Raw genomic sequence first — 21,581 nt, forward strand, 5'->3', positions numbered from 1 at the left:
ATTCTTAGGGTGATGGCATATACCCTTTGGTCTCCTACAAATACCCGAGACCCCGACTCCTTCTATTGCGTCAATCACAAATAGACACCATTTATGTTCAAGACTTTCCCTGGAGACACCATCCTCTGATTTTGGATGCTGTTTCTTGATTGTTTTAAGGTTATTTCACTTGTATTTTATTTGTTGTATCGTGAATGTCGTCAGAATATTGGTTTAGTTATTGCTGCATTTATTTTTTTTTTCTGGTGTTTCTGTGCTGATAATTGAACCACTTTGTGTGCAGATAAAACAAGTGTTTTTTCTCACTATTTTTTGAGTGAAGAACATGTCTGTGAGAAAGAGCCTGCGTCACCTTTCTGCTTCAGTGCTCTCTGTACAAGTTGAGGGGAAGGAACCAATGAAACAAGGTATAGTCACCATTCTTGGCTCAGATTCTGAGAGAAGTTACAAAGGATCCTCCTTGAGAAGAACACTCTCAGCTGATATGTCTTCCAAGAAATGGCTTTCCCAAAATGGGTTTTTCTTGCCTGTGAAAAAGGTCTGTTCTTCTCAAGAAGTGGTGGTTGTCCCGAATAATGATTCTTCTTCATCTGAGAGTGAAGAAGAATTTGAGAAGAAGCCGACACAAGACGACGTTTGGAGGTCAATTCAATCTCAGAAAAAGGTGCATAAACAAGAAGAAACAAATGTTTGGGAAACAATTCTTACACGAAAGAGTGAAAATTTAGCTGCCAGAGGTCTCTCGCCACCACCTTATATTCATCCTCTTGTGAAAAGATCAGCAAGCGCTATGAGTGAAAAGAGTCTTAAAAGTTGCACTGAGAGTCTTGGATCCGAGACTGGGTCTGACGAGTTCTGTTCACACGCTTCTTCAGCAACTCTGAGCAATGGGGATGACGCTAAAGAAGACAGGGAAAGGGCTGTACCAGAAGCTGCTAGAATCAAGGCGGTGGATCCCTTCGAGGATTTGCATATGGTGAAGTACAAGAATTCTCCGGCACGGCCAATTCCACCGGCACTGTCTTCCATTTCTGGTGGAGATGGAGCGCCTTCACTCTACATGCATGCATACAGGAAAAATGGTAGGTTGGTTCTTGAAGCTGTTTCTGTCCCAGCAAGAAAAAGTTTCCACGCTAAACGTGAAGACGGGCGCCTTGTTTTAACTTTGATTGATCGTCTCAATTCTCAAGTAAATGAAACAGAAAATAGGGGGCAAGAATTTGAAAAGGTGTTTGATGATATGGAGGAGGATGGTGGAAGTATTGGAGAGGGGAAGTTGGATCTCGGCGGCCATGATGATGATAGTGAAGAAGTGGATGAGGAGGAGGAGGAGGAAGCCCAGGAGGTGATGACTGCAAATTTTGAACTTCCAATGCATCAAAACGGAAGTTTGCAAAAATCAGCTCTGCTGATGAAAAAATTCATGGGATTAGGCAACAAGAACACAAATTGCTGCCCCGGGTTCAACAACTCAGCCAAATTAATAGAGAAAGAACTCACTATCCCACAATCACTCCCACCACGGCCGCCATCAGTGGCACGTCTCATCCCATCTTCATCACCACCACAGCCAGTACCTGCCGCTACAACATTCAATGCTTATGAGTACTTCTGGCGGAACAAGACCAGTACCGTGCAAGCCACGTTCCTAAAAAAATACACGATAAATGGTGCAAATCAAGAAATGGAAGTCAAGAAAGGAAACAAAATAGGGTGTTTTGTTCCTAATCTGAGGGGCTGCAATAAGGAGCCAAGAAGATACCTAGTAATATGGGAGCCATGCTGCATTGCAACCTCCTAATTTGCAAAAAATTACTAGTGCTGACATACATAAAATATTGATTAATCCCTTCAAATATTAATCTTCCTGTCTTGTATAGTCATGTCTAAGGAGCTTTGTGTATCCGAATAAACATGAATTAAGAGATTTAAAAAAACAGAATTACCTAATTTTCCTTATAATTTGAGTCAGATATTTGTTTTTGTTTGGTTTTACCTGTATTGTTTCCTCATGATAATGGAATTCTACTACTTTTCATCACCCTTTCGTATCAATTTTACTTTTAATCTTCTGGGCAACACAATATCCATCATTCTTGATTTGTCTTAGGCTCCCCTTGGTTTGAGGCTCATGAGTGATATGCTGAATTTTTTGCAATTTTGGAAATGAACAAGTGAAAGAGACACAAATGCACCATAGATGTATTTGCCCTCAAAATTAACTCCTACCAATGGCAGATACGCCCATTATATATTTTAAGACTTCGTAATGAAATCTTGTATTTCTCATTTCAAGGGTTCGATTCCTTATCTCCCAGAGTACAGCCACGTTAGGGTAGATTTAATGGCCATAATTGGTCTATTATTTTATTTTTGGATTTTAACTATCCATACAATTTCATTATAAAATACTACGACACTTCACACTGTATGTTTAACTATCTATACAACTTCATTATTTTCCGAACTTAACTAAAATTAGCGCCAAAGAAATATATATGGAAACCAGAACTTCAAATGAAGCCCAAATGCAAACAAGTTAAAGACCATTACATTTACTCGGAACACCAACAATTATAGTCGTTCGATGCTCAAACACGTATATCGATTTAGGCACCCAGCCAATGCCAATGGCGAGATACCACCACACAACTTTTACATTATATTATATTATACAGAGTAAAAACATGAATAACACAAGCCAACACCGTCTATAATTCATCAACGACCAAGAAAATATGGACTGTACCTGATATATCTCAACGATCATGTATACATAACACAAAATCATACACCTAAATGAACCAAAAAAATATATAAAACTACCAAGAAATACCCATCCAATGAAGAAAATAACACTGATTCTACGGGTCCAAGAATCATGTACAGAGGATGTCACTTGTAGACCATTAACTCTTTCAGCGCAACAATCAAGAGTGACTCTTCGATCAATCAAGTCTTCATCTTCCGAAAGCCACTTAAGAGTACATACCAGAAGCTAATAGCCTTCGTCTAAGGAATGTAGATTTACCGGGAACTCTCCATATAGCATCATGTTATGTACAAATCAATGGAAATTCCAGGTATTAACACAGGCCTGAAAGAAGTATAGGAAAAATCTGGGAGCATAATCTAAATCCAAGCAAGAGAAACTCGGTCATTAGCAACTTGAGGACGGCCTCTAGTGGGTGTAGGTGGTCTGTTAGCATTAAGTTCCTATGACCACAAACAGGCACCATATCAAAATCAATAATTACAGCTTGTTTAGTTAAAGAAGTGACGAGTTTCAAAAACGAGTACGAGTTTCAAAAACGAGTACGAGGTAACTGAAGCACCTGCATCCACGTGTCTTCTATATGGCGTTCAGGAGAAGTCTCCGGAGATGAAATCGCAGGGGGTAGTGGATGAATTAGTTTTGGAACAACCACTAAATCTCTGCCCAAAACCAAGATAGCACCGGCATTATTTGCAGTACCTGAACAAACAAATCAAGAAATAAACAAGTCAACTTTAGAGGATCATGTCAAGATTTTTTTGGCGAATATACAAATTATGCACATATCTAGTGAGTAGAACATACCACAGTAGTTCGTCGCTGAGAAGAGAGTAATTAAATGCCCTTGAGCAAATCGTTCAAATCCATCCATCACACATTCATGCGCTCGAACAATTAACTGAAGATCGTTGTTATTACAAAATTCCATAACACGGTCAGGCTGCAACAAATCGAACAGCAATGAAACAAAAAGCATCAGTTGCTGTTAAACACGTCATGATGGAAGCGCCTTTCAATCTGTGCTATGAAGAATAAACACGAACGTTATAACATCCAAATGGAGCAGAGAGAGTCATGGAATTCATGATGTCATAGCAAACATTTTTTGTTCTTAAAAGGGGTAAAGACTAAGAAAAAAAATGTGAAATAAACAGTGCTGCATGGCCAACCATGCGCAACCTATTACGGCCATGGAATTTGAAGGTGATGGAACGATTAACGGGTTTATCGTATAGATCAGTGATCCCTTTACAGGTTTTGAGTCCTTTTTCCCCATTGTGATGAATGTGGAGAGGCTCGTTAATGAGAGAACCCTTCGATCTTATAATACTCTTTAGAAGAAAATTTCTTGATGAATAAACTTGCATTCATACAAAAGTTCCGACCAACGGTAATGGAAAGTTATCCCTAAACTTAAGACCCCTAATTTAATTTGGTAATAATGAAGGATTTCCTAAAATGAAGACCGCTTAATCTCCTACCTAATTTATACCCAAATTAAAGTGAGTTATCCCTGTTTGAAACAAGATAAATAAACAAAAGTTTATCTAGGGAAGCCGATAAATATCTTAATGTCCTTGGGCTCTTGGATCGAGTTAGTCTATACTCTATCCTCCACCGAGAGTAATTCTTCCAGTACATATCTTTATATAACGTGAGTCCACATTTCAATGGAAATTGATATCATGTGTTAATGATCCAAAAACTAAAATTTCACTACATCAAAAGGAATAAACACTCCAAGTGTAAATATAGCATAAAAAAATCCCTCTTGGTTGGGCTGCTAGAACCGTACATCACTTCCCTCCTGGAAAACGTGCTTACCCACAAACGTGAGAGCCGGGAACCAAACGGCCGCAAACATCATTGTTTCCATGGTCGTCTTCCATGCGATTAACATCTTCTATTCTTTCCAGCCAAATTAATTTTTATATGGATGGCAGCGATTATATATCTCATCAGATTTGAAACAGAGCCCTTGGCCCTTCATTCCTCAATTTCAATTCTGCTTAGCCTCTTGACAAATGGGGGTTTCGAAGAATTAGCTGCTGGCTGCTTTGGTGCTTCGTTGAAAATTCTGATCCTCCTTTTATAGTGTCTTGCAAGGCTCAAGGCACCAATAAGATAAGGAGGATGTCGCAGCTCAACTTCTTTGGCGATTTTTTCATGGAGCCCGCTGATAAATATCTGAACCTCCTGTTCATTGGACAAAGATGTTGCTCGAGCAGCTAATTGTTCGAAGCAGAGTTGGTAATCATCTACGTACCAACTTGGTGCAATTTGGACAATTCCCCCAGGTTATTGATTTGCATGGACGGACCACAACATAAATTACATTTGAGTTTTGAATTCCTCCCAATGTCAATTTTGGCAGTCCAGGTCTAACTTCAAGAACCAGAGTTGGCTGTCGCCTGTCTCCATCTAAACGGAAAGAAACCAACCCATACTTATCTTCATCTGGAGTTCTCTGATGGAGGAAAAAATGTTAGCACCTGTTGAGCAATCCTAGCGGATCGAATAGGCCATCATATTATGGGAAATCCAGATTGGCATAGCGTAGGACTGATGAAGGGATCTCCTCTCCCTGGTTCATGTGTGAGCTGCTGGAAGGATTCACGAGTGTTGCTGTTCTCCCCTCCTTTGTTCGAGAGTTCCACCTCCATATGTGACAAGTTTCTGGAGAATTCCTCAGGTTGAACGGTCAATGCTCGCTGCTGCTGTTCGGTGGTAACTTGGTCCTCTTGATATGCCCTGAGAAAGTCTTCAAAATGTTGGAGTGTGCTGTAATCGCCCATGGTTGCTGGCTCTGGAACCAATTTGTTACGGCCCAGGGATATTATTCGGGTTATGGGACGATTAATGGGTTCATCGTATAGATCGGTGATCCCTTTAGAAGTTTTGCAACCCTTTTTCCTATTGTTATAAATGTGGTGATGGTTCGGTTAATGAGAGAACCCTTCGATCTCGTAATACTCTTTAGAAGGAAATTTCTTGACATTTTTATTCATCATAACTGGCTTACACATACAAAAGTTCTAACCTACAGTCATGGAAAGTTCTCCATAAACTTAAAACCCCTAATTTAATTTGATAATTATGAAAGATTTCCTAAAATGAAGATTCCTTGATCTCCTACCAAATTTATTCCCCGAAAGTAATAAATAAAAGTTTATCGAGATAAATTTATTAACTAGTTCACGCAACAGAACACAAAAGATAAATAATAAAAAGAATCTGCTAGGCTGACTAAGCAGCATTTACTCAGTATTCAGCAGATTGATTAGATAACCGAGAGTGAGAACTAAATTCTAACAGTTCATCGGACTCAAATCATTTACTGATGTAAATTTATAGTCTCTTTCAACTAATGTTCCTTAAGTTTCCAAAACACGAGTTTTCTTGGCATGCAAGAAAGAAACCACTAAAGTTGAACCCCAAACTAGAAGATTATCAAACCTATGATCTATATCATTCTTTGCCAAAAATAATGTGCGCAATATTCATAACACAAGGACTCGTCCAATTTGCCTGACTCTAAAAGCTAAAATGTAAAATGGGATTAGCACGGCCAAAGAAGCATAATTCTGCAACTATAAAATGACAAAAAGGAAACAAGCAAAAAAATGCCTGAACAAATAACTTGGCATATTTGCACTCAGCACAAGAGCATAAGCATGAACAGTAGTAGCGAGAAGTTCCAAAAGTGGAGAGGTCTTTAATGATCCTCGCAAGGGTATTAGAAGCAACCCCGTTCACTACAAGTTATGATTGAACAGTGCAGCAAACTGTCGAGAGAGACACCTACCCCAAAGGTAACCAAACCAGGACCTCTTGCATTCGGTCGCAGTCCTTCCACACTATCGTTTTCAGTGGGATCGGACCTACAATGATAGATTTACATCAACACGACGTCATGCACAGATTTAGAAAAAGGACAAGAATTAAAAACACGACAAGAACAGGCATGCACTAACCACAACAAGTCCATTAGAATAATGGAACCTGCTTCCATTGTGATTGGCCGTTGAATATTCTCGATCTGTTCCATATGGTTAATTGATCTCCCAATACCACCATGCATGCAAATAATTTTTTTCTCAATCAATGCAGCCAGAGGAAGCCAATTAAACAGTCGGTTTATACGATGCCAGGCCCATATTCCATCTCGCTCACCCTGCCCGTGAAACAACCACAAGGTCCACATTTTGTTCAAGATAAAATTGCAAAACCAAAAAGAGTTGACGATAATTCACCATGCGCTCTATGCACTCAATTCGAAAGCCAAAAAGGGCATTGATATCTGCAGCTTCATGATTGCCACGGATCAAATGTATTTGATGGGGATGTTCAACCTAAAATAGATCAACAGTTTATTTACATTAGAGCAGTGCATTGAGGGTAGATGCAGCATTTGAAACTGTGTCAGGCACCTTTAAAGCCAGGAGAAGGGTTATGGTCTCCAAGCTGTGTTGACCACGATCAACATAATCTCCCAAGAAAAGATAATCAATATATCTGATGGACATCTATAACAATCAGAATCCCATGGAAACGAGCAACTCAAGAGTCAATTAGATAGACATCACAAAATGTGTTCCATTAGATTTAACTCATCAAAACCACCATTATCGCAAAACAATGCTGACGAATTTGTGAACGCGTTAAACCTTTTTGACAAAACTACTGTGCTGCATTCTAAAGCAGGTAGACTATGTTCACGAAATCAACGACAAAAAGGTAAAAAGCATGAACAGATATCAATGGATAACTGAGGATATCAGATTCCACAGAGAAACAAAGAAAACATTCCCATCATTTGTAGTGTGTGAACAATCTATTTTAATATCTTCTACCAATTATCCTTTCATTTTTTCACACTCCATTGTATCCAACTATATTTAAAATGCTTTTAAAATTATGTTTTCAATAGATTGAAATGGTAAGAGCAAGCGAAGGAAGAGTTCTGCAACAGAAATCCTTGAACCCATACATACTGAAGCGGATTCAGAGTGGATAAACTCAGTTTCAGTGAGAGAATTCCACTACCATGCAACAACTAAAAGCCCAATCAGGCTAATAGTAAAGCAAGTATTTAAAATGGGAATAATGAGGCTCGTCATCAGAACAAGAAGTCATGAGGTGCTTTTGGAAAGGACATAAATGTAAAATCACTGATGCAGTCCGTCACATGGTATTCATAAAGGAGGGTTGACAGCAAATATCGATTCCAACACCTAGATATGTACCCTTCTGAACGGAACCTGACAACAGGTACCATCCAAATTCCAAAGTGCCTAATAAATTACAGATGTAATCAAAATCATATTTCAGATGTTTCCATAGAATAATTAAACAAAAAATACCCGTGATGGAAAAACATTAGGTATGAGATGAGAAAATGGGTATTGATGCTCGTGGTTTAGGAAGTTACAACACCAAATCATAATAGTAGGCAGTGTTTATATAATATTACAAACATGAATACATCACTATGAAAACCAAGGGGAGTTACACAAACTAAATTTTATACATGTACAGCCAATCCAGAAGTACATGCAATAACATAAGAGATCACATAAATTTAGACAGAAAGTTCGAATTTCATGGTAAAAAACATTTTCACAAAATAGACATCAATAAAGATGTCTATCAGGAAATAACTTAGACAACAAACAACACAATTTTCTGAAAAAATTAATTGGGTCGGCAATCGAGATCATGGACTCAGATGTGAGTCTAAAACTTACGCAATATCACCAGCAGTTGAAGGGGATCCATATTCATCAAAAAGACGCATGAGATCCCCAAACTGCCCGTGCAAATCCCCAAATATTTTAATAGGAGCCTTCAGCTGCAATACACTAGGCTCACTGGCAAATATCCTCTCAGCACTATCACAGAGATCTGCAATCTCATTGCAATCCAAGAAAAATTGCCGCCGAACTGGAGGCTTCCAACCACGAGGTTTCAAAAGGTGAGCAATCACCTGAGAGATAAGCAATCATGAGGCTTCCTAATAACCTTTTAGTACGAAATTAAATATCTAAGCTGCAACGGTCATTATTTTAATTTAGCAACCAAAAACATATGATAAAATAGCTACATAAATCACTGAAAACAAATTTAAGAACCTACCCAGACATGAAAAACATAACCATGTGATTGATTTTTAGAGCATTCCCATTTTAAAGAAAATAAATTCTCTCTTATGTTGCAAAATGCACTTTGACTGTACATGCATTATGAAATTGGTCAACAAGCCATCCAACACTACAACTACAGAATCTAAAGTGGAAGAAGAAAGAAATATAATTCATCAAAAATTTAATTCAGAACTCATCACCAACATCCCTCTATTCAGATCGCAATACACCTCATGTTAACGCACATAGAATTGTGAGGAGGCCAAACTACCTTCTTCGGTACACTGTTAATAGACATTTGTCTGTCCAATAGTTTCCTAGCTGCTGTTGCACTTTCTGGAGTTCCATAACTAACCCGCCTGCCTTCATTTTCAAATTGATCAATTGAAAGCTGCCTAACCATACCACCTAAAGCACCACCAGTTTCTGCAGCTACAACAACCTGCAAATGTAATTACAGCAATTGAACAAATTATTGGCAACTAAAACAGTGGTGATTTATAAAATGAACATAAGCAATATATTAAGTATCATAGATACTCACGGCACGATGATGAAGCCTAACTCCAGCTGGGACAGAAATATTTGAATCTGCAGAATCAGGTTTAATCAAGGAAGATATCTGTTTCCCACTCGGGGTTGCCTCCGCCCCACGATCTCTCTCTGGCAGTTCAACTTCCCCATTCATTTGCCGAGCTTTAGCAGCTGCTAACGTAGCACTAATAGCCTCTGCTTCTGCTGCTGCTGCCTCAACTAAGTATTCAACACCTCTGCTTAGTCTCCTGCGTGAGATATTCAATTTAGTATAAAGCATTTGCAGCAACCAGCATAGTCGAATTTATGAACAAAATATACATCACGTATAAAATACAAATATATTTTTACCGGGAACCTTGGAGCATTGCATTTTCTGTACTTATATCTGTATACACATCACCATTTAGAGGGGTAGCAACAGGACTTCCTACCACAACTGAACTATCAGTATCTTCATCAGGCAATGATGCCCTGGTTCGATCATCATTGAATCCATATCTTCCTTGTTGCATATTGGATGCAGCAGCTGCATGTGAAGCTGCACTCATCGTTTCAGCAGCGGACAGATCTTCAGCAACTAGCAAATCATCAAGCAAAACCCCTAAAGCAACAACCAATCCAATTGTTAATAAAAGTAAACGACACATCCAAATTTGTTAAATTGTGTCAGGAGCAATATCCTGTATAAAGTTCTGGGTCAAGGATTGAAAAGCCAGAAACACAATAAAAGAATTAGCAACAAAATCTAATATTTGATTCCAAGTTACGCGTAACAGACGGTTAACGAGTGAGATTTTTAAAAGGCCGTCAGGATTGCTTAACACGAGAAATGCTCTGAGAGATGTAGCAGAAGGCAACTTAGCTAAGAAGCCTGCAGCAGCTCTTCTTTATCGTTACACTTTTTTACCATTTTGCGCTCTAAAAATTTAACTTATTTTGAAGACATGGAAAGTTGTTCATAAGGCAATCATTTACCATGCACACATAAACATACAAAACCAATTACTTCATTCTCATTTGTTTCCAACAAAGTACAGAGACACCGGAAACAAATGCAAGCCTAGCCATAGCGTTTCACATGATCCATTATTCTCAAGAGGCTTAGCAAAATAACAAACCATTATTCCCTGGTGCGAACTGCAGAAAAATTTAAAAAAAAATATTTACTTAGCAATACAATGCCTCACCACCACGTAGTCCACCATATGTGAAGATCAAATCACCAACAGCAGCAGACGCATGTCTACAACGCCTCGTCAATTCAACTGCTGCATCCCCACCAGCAGCATCGGCACTATATCTGCCAGTTCTGGGACTTGTAACAACAGAGTTTGTGTCACACCAAACTCCTGCTGCAGTATCCAATACTGCAAAAGGGATAAAATATCAAAAGATCATTTCAAGATATAAATGAACTTGAGATCTGTTTTGAAATAAAGTAATTTTTGGTAGGTGAGAAATTATCATATAAAACGTGTATCTGAGAATACCAGCAACGCTTGATGAGTCCTCTACCATGCGTCCGCCGCCAAGTGCCCCTCCAGATACATGAAGGCGTGCATTAACAAAAACCTGAACAGACAATATAAACCGTAAGTTTTCTCCACAGAATAGAAGGATCATTAACACTTACTTATCAATGATAAAAAAATGAAACACTATTTTGCTAGACTAATTAAATAAAGAGCTTACTGCCGCGTGTTGATATCTGGGAGATGGTGACACCCCAGGCGCGATGGCCCATTCCCAACGACCATCTCTGTGTTTGGCCAGGCCATATGCACTAGCCAGTGGCTGTGCGATATCATTTAAAGAAGAGCAGTAAACAGAGAGCAGAGAAACGCCAAAAAATTATTGTTAAGGAGATTACAGTGTTATTCAGCAACTTAGCAAAATCTATCATTAGTTAGAAGTGTAAAAGGAATGTATTTACACGCAATCGGTGCTCAAGCTTGCGAAGGATACTAGATATCTTTATGTCAAATAAACATTTAAATTAAAATTATTCACCCACTGAAAACTAAGAATTACCCAAACCAAGATCTCAAATTAAGAATTAAACAAGTAAAGATTTATAGCTGGATAAGACAGAAATGTTAAAATACAGATTCAAACTATAAATGTTATCTAAAATATGATCCACGTTGGATAATAGTCCCTATAGATAAAAAAAATCTTACAGTTGTGCTTGGTTAAGTAATGAATGATTATTTGTGGAATGATAGATAATTTGATTTGATGGGATAAGAAGTAGAATGTGATAATTAATTTTTTTTTTTTTGGTGTAAATAATTGGATGTGATATTAGCTTGTGATTGTAAAACAAAAAGATTATTACGCCCTTCTCCTGTTACTTTTTGTTTTTTGGGAAGGGTTTTGCTAAGAAACTGATCAGGAAAGGGGCACAATTGTAAAAGCATACTGTAATCCTAGGAACTGTTTGATCATGGCTTAGAGATAAGGTGAAATAGGAGTGCTCCACTAATAGGAGTGCAATCTGCAGGCCCAGGATTTTAAGTTATGCAACCATATATTGGATCTTACCGGATGCGGATAAGTTAATAATCAGATTCTAATTCTGCACAAGAAACAAAGCCTAAAAGAATAAAGTCCTTGTCTACCTTTAGCAATATTAGCCCTTACTCAGAACAACTGGAAATAGAACTACATTAATTGCCTCAAATCGTAGAGAATTTATAAAATACATCCTATAACAGATGCCATATTAGAACTACACCAGGTGTTATGGCATCTACATTAATTGTATCTACTGGTTAAGAAGAAAACGAACTCCATCCTATAACAGATGCCATTAAACCTTCGGCTATAGAATTATCTGTTGTTTTTTCTTTTACATAATACAATTGCTTTTGGGCATTTAAAAAAATCAGAAAAAGAAACTTAATCATCCTTCTTGAGATTTTCTAATTTTTGGATCTTAAGTAAACTTGGTGTCGAAAAGGTAGGAGTTATTTTGAGTAGAATATATTCCACACCACTTACCCAGGGCACTGCTTTATATGGAAACAAGTGCATGCAAGCAAACTATTGGAGACTTCGTTCCCTTAATCTAAGCAAACCATATCTAAGATCCACTTGCTTTTAAGAAAAAATTATGATGGACCAAGGAAATAGAGCGAGTAAAATAGTTTATAGAGGCAAAAAACAAATCTATGTGAAAGCAAATAAGTAAAGCAATAATAAGTTGATCCCTTAAAACAGGATGATACAATTATTGATGGAAATCACACTAACCACACTATTTGCATCCCTTCCACCACAGAGCAAAAGAAGACCATCAGAACGTGCACTTGCAGTTGCATACCTAGGTCAAAACACAAGCAAGATGAATATTCAATGAGTGGACAGAAAAATAATGTAACTGAACCACATTCATACCACAATCCTCCACTTAAAAACAGATAGAAGCTGCTTTTCAGGAAAAATAAAGTCGAATAGCATAATCAGATGAAAACTTAGTTTAATACAAAAATCATATCCGTATGTTAGATAAGCACTAGAATATAAAGTACTCAAGTGAAACCTTAAGCCAGAGTGAACATAAAAGGTAATAAAAAATCTAAACATGTACTCAAGTCTATGAGAGTATCTGGAGCTCACATGCATGGAGGCGGACCTTCGCCCTCAGGTTCCAGTTTACGCCATTCATATGGCTTAGCAGCGGTGTCCAGAGCCCATACATCAGCTAGAGGCCTCTTTCCTAGTAAGTATGCACAGATATATTGGCCTACAGATATTGCAAAGCAGAAAGAAGAAACGACCAAACACCGCATGATACCAACCATCATTGCCGCCAATTGCCATAAGATATCGTTGCCCCACCAAAGCCATTACATGACCGTATCGAGGTCCTGGTCCAGGGCCTTGGACCACAACCCTAACAGAAATTTCAGTCCAGCAATTGTTTAATAGATGAAATTTTCAAAGTGAAGCAACAATTACTCACAAGTTAAGGTACCAGACATGCATAAATTCACTCTTTCATGACTGACCTATGCCATCTTGGCCGTTGTTGCGTAAGGTCGAGAACATGAAGATCTTCTGCAGACAAACCAGCTGGACCAATCCCACCCTATGAAGACGAACATTGAAGCATCATATCCAAATCACAGTTGAGTATTTAAACATCATTCTGCATCAACATACCTGAATTACAACCATTGTACCCACAGCAGTAGCAACGTGAGCTGCCCTAGGTGTTGGTGGTTCTCCAATTGGTGTAATTCTGCTTGTAGTAAAGTCCCATGTCACAATTACGAAAGTTCAAACTAAGACAAAGAGCGAGCAAGCCAGGAAAAGTAACCGATGGAGCATAAAGGCTCCAAATAGATGAATAATCGATTCATCGTACCGAGACCATTTATTTGTCAACACGTCGTAAGAATGCACATCAGCAGTAGCTCCTGCTAATCCTGCAAATAAATGCAGGCTTAAATGTCGTTAACACCCCTATAACAAGGTAATAATCCATTTTAACTATTAAGATCAACATGACATCGTAACAAGGGAAAAATGTTTGCCTAATAGAGAGGAAATTCACACTTAGCTAGATAGAAAATAGAGTAGACAACGTTCTGCCGTGCAACTATAATTTAAATTTGTATCAAAATATATAACTCCACAAAGTAAATGAAGATAAAACATTCTTCACCTCATATTTGAAAATCTATAAATCTCAAAGCAAGCAGGCACACTCAGGATTAACACACAAGCAAGATAACTATTCTAGAAAATTGAGGCAAATAAACTCCATCTGATCTCTACTGTCTCCTATACAAGAGTCGATTCACTTTTCAATTCCTGATTTACTATATTATATTTGAATTGAAGCAGGGAAAAAATCACCGAGGAATCCTAAACAATAATCCAAGAGACAAAATAAAGGTTAAAACTCTAAAACTTTCCAACAAAAAAATTAGCTAAAATGCTATAAAATTGAACTCAAACTAAAGACAACACAACACCAGAATTCGGTGAAAAACATCATCTTCCTATAGATGAAACAAGAAGGGAAACGCGAAATGAATTGAAAAAAAAAAAAAAAAAATCCTCCATAATTCCTAGGTTGAAAAAGCATACGAATTCCGGCACTTCCGGCAGAGGATGGGGTTCCAGATGCAGAATTCCCTTCAAGCGCTGTAGCCCCACCGAACAGAATCAATCTAGGGCCAAGATACCCGGAACTCCCCTCCTCCCCGACAGCTGGCACAGCTGTCAAAGTGTGGCCACACCGAGGCCCTGGACCATCTTCCTTCTTCTCGATGACGGCATTAACCACGCTGTAATTAGGGGCGCAGCGCGGCCCCGCCAGCAACGCTCCACCACCACTATTACTATTACTAACACTGTTGTTACCATCAGTTTGCTGCTGCTTCGGCGCATGTAACGAGGAATCGGATTCCGTATGCTGGTCCTCACCGTTAGCAGTGGTTGCCTGCTCCAACGGATCGTGATCTTTGTCAGTAGCCATAGCAGAATCCACGTCCATTCTCACTCAAAACCCTAAAAAATCTTGCTACAAGATCGGAGCTTGAATTTTCAAGAATTCGCATTACCGAAAACCACCAACGAAAAGCCCTAGCTCCGATCCTCCAAATTTCACCAAGAAAATAAATTCCTTTTCAAACCGCTTTCTTATGAAGCGGACACGAAGAATACAGGCAAGACAGGCCAATCCAATTCCGAGCACACACTTCCTCCCTCAATCCAAACACGTTACTTTCTCTCTCTACAGATATATATATATATACTGTGTATCTCTCTCTCTTTCAGAAAGAGCGCTGGAGAAAAGGAGAGGAATTTACCATTTTCTTTCGATATATTTTCCGCTTTTATTGACGGCCGTCGACTTAATACAACGGCGGCGGAATTTAGCTAAATTTTCGGTCCAAAGTAAAGGGTTGTACTTCTTCAAGAGTATATTGTACGTTGAAAAAGTAATTATTTTAATTGTGCCATCTATCATATAACCTATTAACCAAGCACGCATATAAATTATAATATATGAATATTGTCCTTTAAAAAAAAATAGACGAATAAATTAGATTGAAATTCTAAGATTAACAAATTAGAAAAAATTTGAAATGGAAGACGAGGAATTTTAATGTTAATGAAAAAAATTACAACAAAATTAGTAGAGTAAAATTTGAAATAAAAAATATTTTAAATATTTTATTCATAAATTATTATTTAACAAGAACTATTTTCAAAGTTATATGTAGAATTTGACATATAATCAAATCGGATCAAAACAAAATTATTTAAGTGTTATAATATAGTAAAGATAAATAAAGATTCTTAAATTAGTTTTGCTATCCTCGAAATTCGAATTATATTATATTATCAAAAAAAAATGCTAGTTTTAGGTGTGGAGGGACGCGCCGACGTGGAGCGTGGAAGAATAAATTTTTGACAACTAAGGTTATGACTTATCATTTAAAAATCAATTAGATTTTCCGTACATTACATTGTATAATGATAATGGATTAAAATTCTTTATTACAATCATTTCTCATAAAATTATCCAACAACGTTGTGAAACACACCCATCATTTTTTTAAAGCTAGTGTCACGCGCACAAAACGTATATCAATTAATATATTATTTTTAAAGAAATACACATTTGATTTCTACCTCGTTCATTTATTTAATATTAACTTTTCATATTCACACATTTTCATTTTTTAAATTAAATTGAAAATTAAGAATAAGAATACACTTTATCTTATTAAGTTGGGAAAATATCATTTTTTTTAAATTATCAAGTTAAAACTTTCTTTTGTTTCAAAATTAAACTAATAAACACAAAATATAACAAGGGTGAACAATTTGTGTCTGATAAATTATTTGTAAAATATTTACTTTTTAAAGTGAAAAAAAATTATTAGACTTGAGGTGATAAAAATGCCAGTGATATATGATTGTTCATTAATTTCAATATGGATTCCCATTGTTCGTGTTGAAAATAATATATTAAATGTTGAAAAATAACATTTAAAATGTGTGTATTGAATATTTGAATATTGAATGTTGAATATTTGATTGTTGAAAATAAGAGTTGTAAATATTGAAAATTAGTGTGTGATGATGTAGGTAATGATGTATTTTATTTTTGGATTATTTGTAAAGATTTCCTATAAATAGATCTCTCATTTGTGAAGAAATTCACAATTGAGTAGAGAAAAAAATATTATAAAGCGTGTAGTTTGGTAAATTTTGAGAGTTTGAGATTTTTACTTTTTACCATAAATTTTTACTTTTCATAACACGTTATCAGCACGAAACTCTAAAAGTCCTCCATACTTTTCCAAGCTCCAAACAGAAAAAAAAAGTAACAAAAATAATAATATTTATTTTACTGTTATTTATTTATTGTGTATATATTTAATATATAATATAATGTTATTATTAGAAATAATAAAAATAAATTTTTCAAAAACTTTTTATAAATCCCGGGAGGATGTTAAGACGGCATCTCACACTCCCGGTAAGGGATACGACAAGTATAAAAGCCTATAAGATTTTTAAACAAAATAACTTATGACACATCATTATAATAATGTGATATGATATACATAATTATTTAAACATGACTAATATTATATACACCATATTATTACCATAAAATTATACAAATACATACATTTATTTTTTTGTACACCAACGGTCATAAACGGTAACAAAACGGCTAGTTTTTGCCATATAAATATGATCTCACAAACTCTTTCAATCACTCCAACTTTCTTCTATTCTCTAAAAATTATTCTTCATCAAATTTTTCGAAGAAAAAAGAAGATGACTTTCTCAAGGTTATTTTTAATTATTTTGGTTATCATACTCACGAGTCTTTTATTTATCGGAGAATATCCTCCTCGTGTGTTTTCTTTATTTTTACAAATGCTTGTAATTTTGTTGTTTATCCATTACTTTGTATTGCAATATTCATTAACTAATAAAATGCATCGTAATTTTTTAGTACCACCATGTCAAATTTGACAAAGCTCGAATTTGTTGCGCTCGACATCACGGGAAAAAATTATATGTCATGGACTCTCGATGTAGAAATGCATCTTGAGTCATTGGGTCTAAGCGAGACCATTAAAGAAAATGGTATATCTTCATCACAAGAAAAAGCAAAAGCTATAATATTTTTGCGTCGACATCTCGATGAAGGTTTAAAATGTGAATATCTCATCGAAAAAGATCTCATGGCTCTGTGGAAAGGATTGAAAGAAAGATTTGAACATATAAGGGAAGTTATACTTCCGACCGCCCGTGATGAATGGAATATGTTAAGATTCCAAGATTTTAAGAAAGTCAGTGATTATAATTCAGCGATGTATCGAATAATCTCGCAGCTAAAATTTTGTGGACATGAGGTTACAGAATCGGAAATGCTTGAAAAAACATTTTTCACGTTTCACGCATCAAATATAACTTTACAGCAACAATATAGAGTGCGTGGATTTGCGAGATATTCTGAACTCATCGCCTGTCTTCTTGTGGCGGAAAAGAACAATGAGCTATTAATGAGAAATCATCAGTTCCGACCCACTGGATCAACAGCATTTGCAGAAATAAATGCTGTGAGTAAAAATGAATTTAAACCTGGAAACCAAAATCAAATTCAAAGACAAGATTTTGGTCGAGGTCGAGGACGTGGTCGTGGTCGTGGACGTGGAATTGGCCGTGGTCGTGGTTGAGGCCGTGGTTTTGAAAACAATAGAGATAGTTATTTTTATAACTCATCTCAAAAGGGCGTCACGAACCACCCACAGAAAAGGCATCATGAGAACATGAGTGTTAATGAAAATCACTCGAAAAGATTTGAAAGTTCTTGTTTCAGATGCGGCACTCCAGGACATTGGTCTCGTATTTGTCGAGCCCCTGAGCACCTTTGCAAGCTCTATAAAGAATCGATAAAGGGGAAAGAAAAAGAGACCAACTTCACTGAACGCAGTGACCGTTTGAGTGATTCAACTCATTTTGATGCTGCTGATTTTATGAATGATTTCTCTGGAAATAATCAATATGTTGGTGGGATAGAAATGAACAATATTGATGCTACTGATTTTCTCAATGATTTCTCTGAGAATGAACAATATAATGGTAGAATATAAATGTACAATAATTTATTTTTCATGTATTCATATAATAATGTTTTATTGTACAATTATGATATGTGTTATATTTACATATGTATTGTCGGTAATCTTATTTCATTGCATATTTTTTTTGAAGTTCAAATATGGAAAATGCTATGAGCAAAGCTGAAGTTTGCATACCCGATAGCGGTACAACGCACACTATCCTCCGAGATAAAAGATATTTCTTGGAACTAAAACCAACAAAAACAACGGTGAATACAATATCAGGTCCTGTATACTTGATTGAAGGATGTGGTAAAGCACAATTTTTGTTACCTAATGGTACAAAATTTTTGATCAATGATACTTTATATTCACCACAATCGAAAAGAAATTTGTTGAGTTTTAATGATATATATTCCCATGGGTATGATACTCAAACAATGAATGAAGGGAATGAGAAATATATGTGTCTTATCACATATAAATCAGGAAAGAAATATGTGATTGAAAAACTACCAATGCTCCCTACTAGATTGCATTATACACATATAAGTCTCATTGAATCAAACATGGTAGTAGATAATTCTTCAATATTAACCAATTGGCATGATCGATTAGGACATCCTGGTTCAACAATGATGCGAAGAATTATAGAAAATACACATGGTCATCCACTGAAAGACCAGAAGATCTTTCAGAATAATAAGTTTCAATGTAAAGCATGTTCTCTTGGAAAACTTATTATAAGACCATTGCCAGCCAAAATCCAAACTGAATCACCAATGTTTCTTGAACGTATTCAGGGTGATATTTGTGGACCAATCCATCCACCATGTGGACCATTCAGATACTTTATGGTATTAATTGATGCCTCCAGCAGATGATCACATGTATGTTTATTGTCAACTCGAAATGTTGCATTTGCAAGATTACTTGCTCAAATAATAAAATTGAGGAATCAATTTCCCGATTATACAATCAAGAAAATTAGACTTGATAATGCTGGTGAATTTACTTCCCAGACTTTCAATGATTATTGTATGTCTATGAGAATCATTGTTGAGCATCATGTTGCTCATGTACATACACATAATGTATTGGCTGAATCATTGATTAAATGTCTGCAAATGATTGTTAGACCAATGATTATGAAAACAAAGCTCCCTATTTCTATATGGGGACATGCAATTTTACATGCCGCTTCATTAATTCGCATCAGACCAAGTGTATATCATAAATACTCCCCATTGCAGCTTGCATTTGGTAAAGAACCAGACATTTCTCATTTGAGAATTTTTGGATGTATGGTGTATGTGCCTATTGCACCACCGCAACGAAAGAAAATGGGACCTCAAAGAAAGGTTGGAATTTATATCGGTTATGATAGTCCATCAATCATTCGATATCTTGAACCTCAGACAGGCGACGTGTTCACAGCACGTTTTGCTGATTGTCATTTTAATGAGGAAATCTTCCCAATGTTAGGGGGAGAACAAAAACATACCGAAAAGGAAATTACATGGTATGTATCATCATTGTTACATCTGGATCCAATAACAAAACAATGTGAAAAAGATGTACAGCAAATTGTGCACTTGCAAAGAATAGCAAATCAAATATCAGATGCATTTGCAGACACAAAAGGGGTAACTAAATCATATATACATGCTGCAAATGCCCCTGCTCGAATTGAAATTCCGAAGAAACAAATTGAAAATACTCATGATGTCATTAAACGCCTGAAGCGTGGAAGACCAGTCGGTTCCAAGGATAAAAATCCTCGAAAAAGAAAATTCATAGAGAAACACGATGCTCACAAAATAAAGAATGATGTTCCTGAAGAAACACTTGATGATCACAAAATAGAGAATGGTGTTCCTGAAGCAACACATGATGATGAAAATGTTCTGTCAGAACCACAAACTGACGAGAATCGTGAAATCTCTATCAATTATATTAATACTGGAAAAATATGGAACCGAAAAGATATAGAAGAAATTGATGATATATTTTCTATAATGTGGCAATCGACATCATAAATGATAATGAAGATTATGAACCAAAATCTTTTGGTGAATGTAAAAATCGGCAGGATTGGATAAAATGGAAAGAAGCCATCCAGGTTGAATTGGATTCGTTAAATAAATGTAATGTTTTTGGACCTATAGTCCTTACACCTGAAGGTGTAAAACCTGTTGGATACAAATGGGTTTTTATTCGAAAGCGAAATGAGAAAAATGAAATAGTAAGATATAAAGCTCGACTTGTTGCACAAGGTTTTTCTCAAAGGCCTGGAATTGATTATGAAGAAACGTATTCTCCCGTGATGGATGCAATTACGTTTCGGTATTTGATTAGCTTGGCGGTATTTGAAAATTTAGAAATGCGTCTTATGGATGTTGTTACAGCTTACTTATATGGATCACTTGATAGTAATATATATATAAAAATCCCTGAAGGATTTAAGATGGCTGAAGCACAAAGTTCAAAACCCAGAGAATGTTATTCTGTGAAATTACAAAGATCGTTATACGGGTTAAAGCAATCCGGCCGAATGTGGTATAATCGGCTAAGTGATCACTTGATGAAAAAGAGATATGTAAATAATTCAATATGCCCTTGTGTTTTCATTAAGAAAACAACATCTGGATGCGTAATTATTGCTGTATATGTTGATGATTTAAACATCATTGGAACAAATAAGGAAATTCAAGAAGTTGTGTCATACTTGAAGGAAGAATTTGAAATGAAGGATCTTGGAAAAACCAAGTATTGTCTGGGTTTACAAATTGAATAAAAAGAATGTGGAATGTTTGTTCTCCAGACAAATTATACAAAAAAGATCCTTAAACGTTTTAATATGGATAAATCAAATCCTTTAAGTACTCCAATGGTTGTTAGATCATTAAACATAGAAAAGGATCCATTCCGTCCATGTGAAGATGATGAAGATATTCTTAATCCAGAAGTATCATATCTAAGTGCTATCGGTGCCCTTATGTATCTTACAAATTG

General features: G+C 36.3%; 2 protein-coding genes across 2 annotated transcripts; one reads left to right on the forward strand and one right to left on the reverse strand.

Annotated features, from left to right (window-relative positions):
- On the forward strand, positions 1-1,823 carry LOC142547956 (protein FAF-like, chloroplastic). The gene is made up of 2 exons (XM_075656331.1): positions 1-159; positions 284-1,823. The coding sequence occupies exon 2, from the start codon at positions 326-328 to the stop codon at positions 1,799-1,801; it is 1,476 nt and encodes a 491-aa protein (XP_075512446.1). The 5' UTR covers positions 1-159; positions 284-325; the 3' UTR covers positions 1,802-1,823.
- A 710-nt stretch (positions 1,824-2,533) lies between these two features.
- On the reverse strand, positions 2,534-15,315 carry LOC142547966 (serine/threonine-protein phosphatase BSL3). The gene is made up of 21 exons (XM_075656341.1): positions 14,557-15,315; positions 13,829-13,889; positions 13,624-13,702; positions 13,470-13,549; positions 13,260-13,354; positions 13,078-13,177; positions 12,712-12,781; positions 11,149-11,250; positions 10,947-11,028; positions 10,644-10,823; positions 9,805-10,057; positions 9,464-9,701; positions 9,191-9,361; positions 8,524-8,762; positions 7,207-7,291; positions 7,030-7,128; positions 6,751-6,950; positions 6,582-6,657; positions 3,581-3,716; positions 3,336-3,475; positions 2,534-3,216 (listed from the first exon to the last, which is right to left on the reverse strand). Exons 1-21 carry the CDS (start codon positions 14,963-14,965, stop codon positions 3,133-3,135), a joined length of 2,979 nt encoding a protein of 992 aa, XP_075512456.1. The 5' UTR covers positions 14,966-15,315; the 3' UTR covers positions 2,534-3,132.
- Positions 15,316-21,581: the final 6,266 nt, after the last annotated feature.

Source organism: Primulina tabacum, chromosome 1, assembly GCF_025594145.1.
Source record: "Primulina tabacum isolate GXHZ01 chromosome 1, ASM2559414v2, whole genome shotgun sequence".
Lineage (NCBI taxonomy): Eukaryota > Viridiplantae > Streptophyta > Magnoliopsida > Lamiales > Gesneriaceae > Primulina > Primulina tabacum.

Bases quoted from the DNA above. Each gene is read 5' to 3' on its own strand.
- LOC142547966 (XM_075656341.1), bottom strand. From the start codon at position 14,965: ATGGACGTGGATTCTGCTATGGCTACTGACAAAGATCACGATCCGTTG. The intron at 13,550-13,623 runs GTATGTTGATGC...TCGTCTTCATAG, and splicing joins GTACAATGGTTGTAATTCAG to GGTGGGATTGGTCCAGCTGG. The intron at 3,476-3,580 runs GTATGTTCTACT...TTGTTTGTTCAG, and splicing joins CTCAGCGACGAACTACTGTG to GTACTGCAAATAATGCCGGT.
- LOC142547956 (XM_075656331.1), top strand. From the start codon at position 326: ATGTCTGTGAGAAAGAGCCTGCGTCACCTTTCTGCTTCAGTGCTCTCT.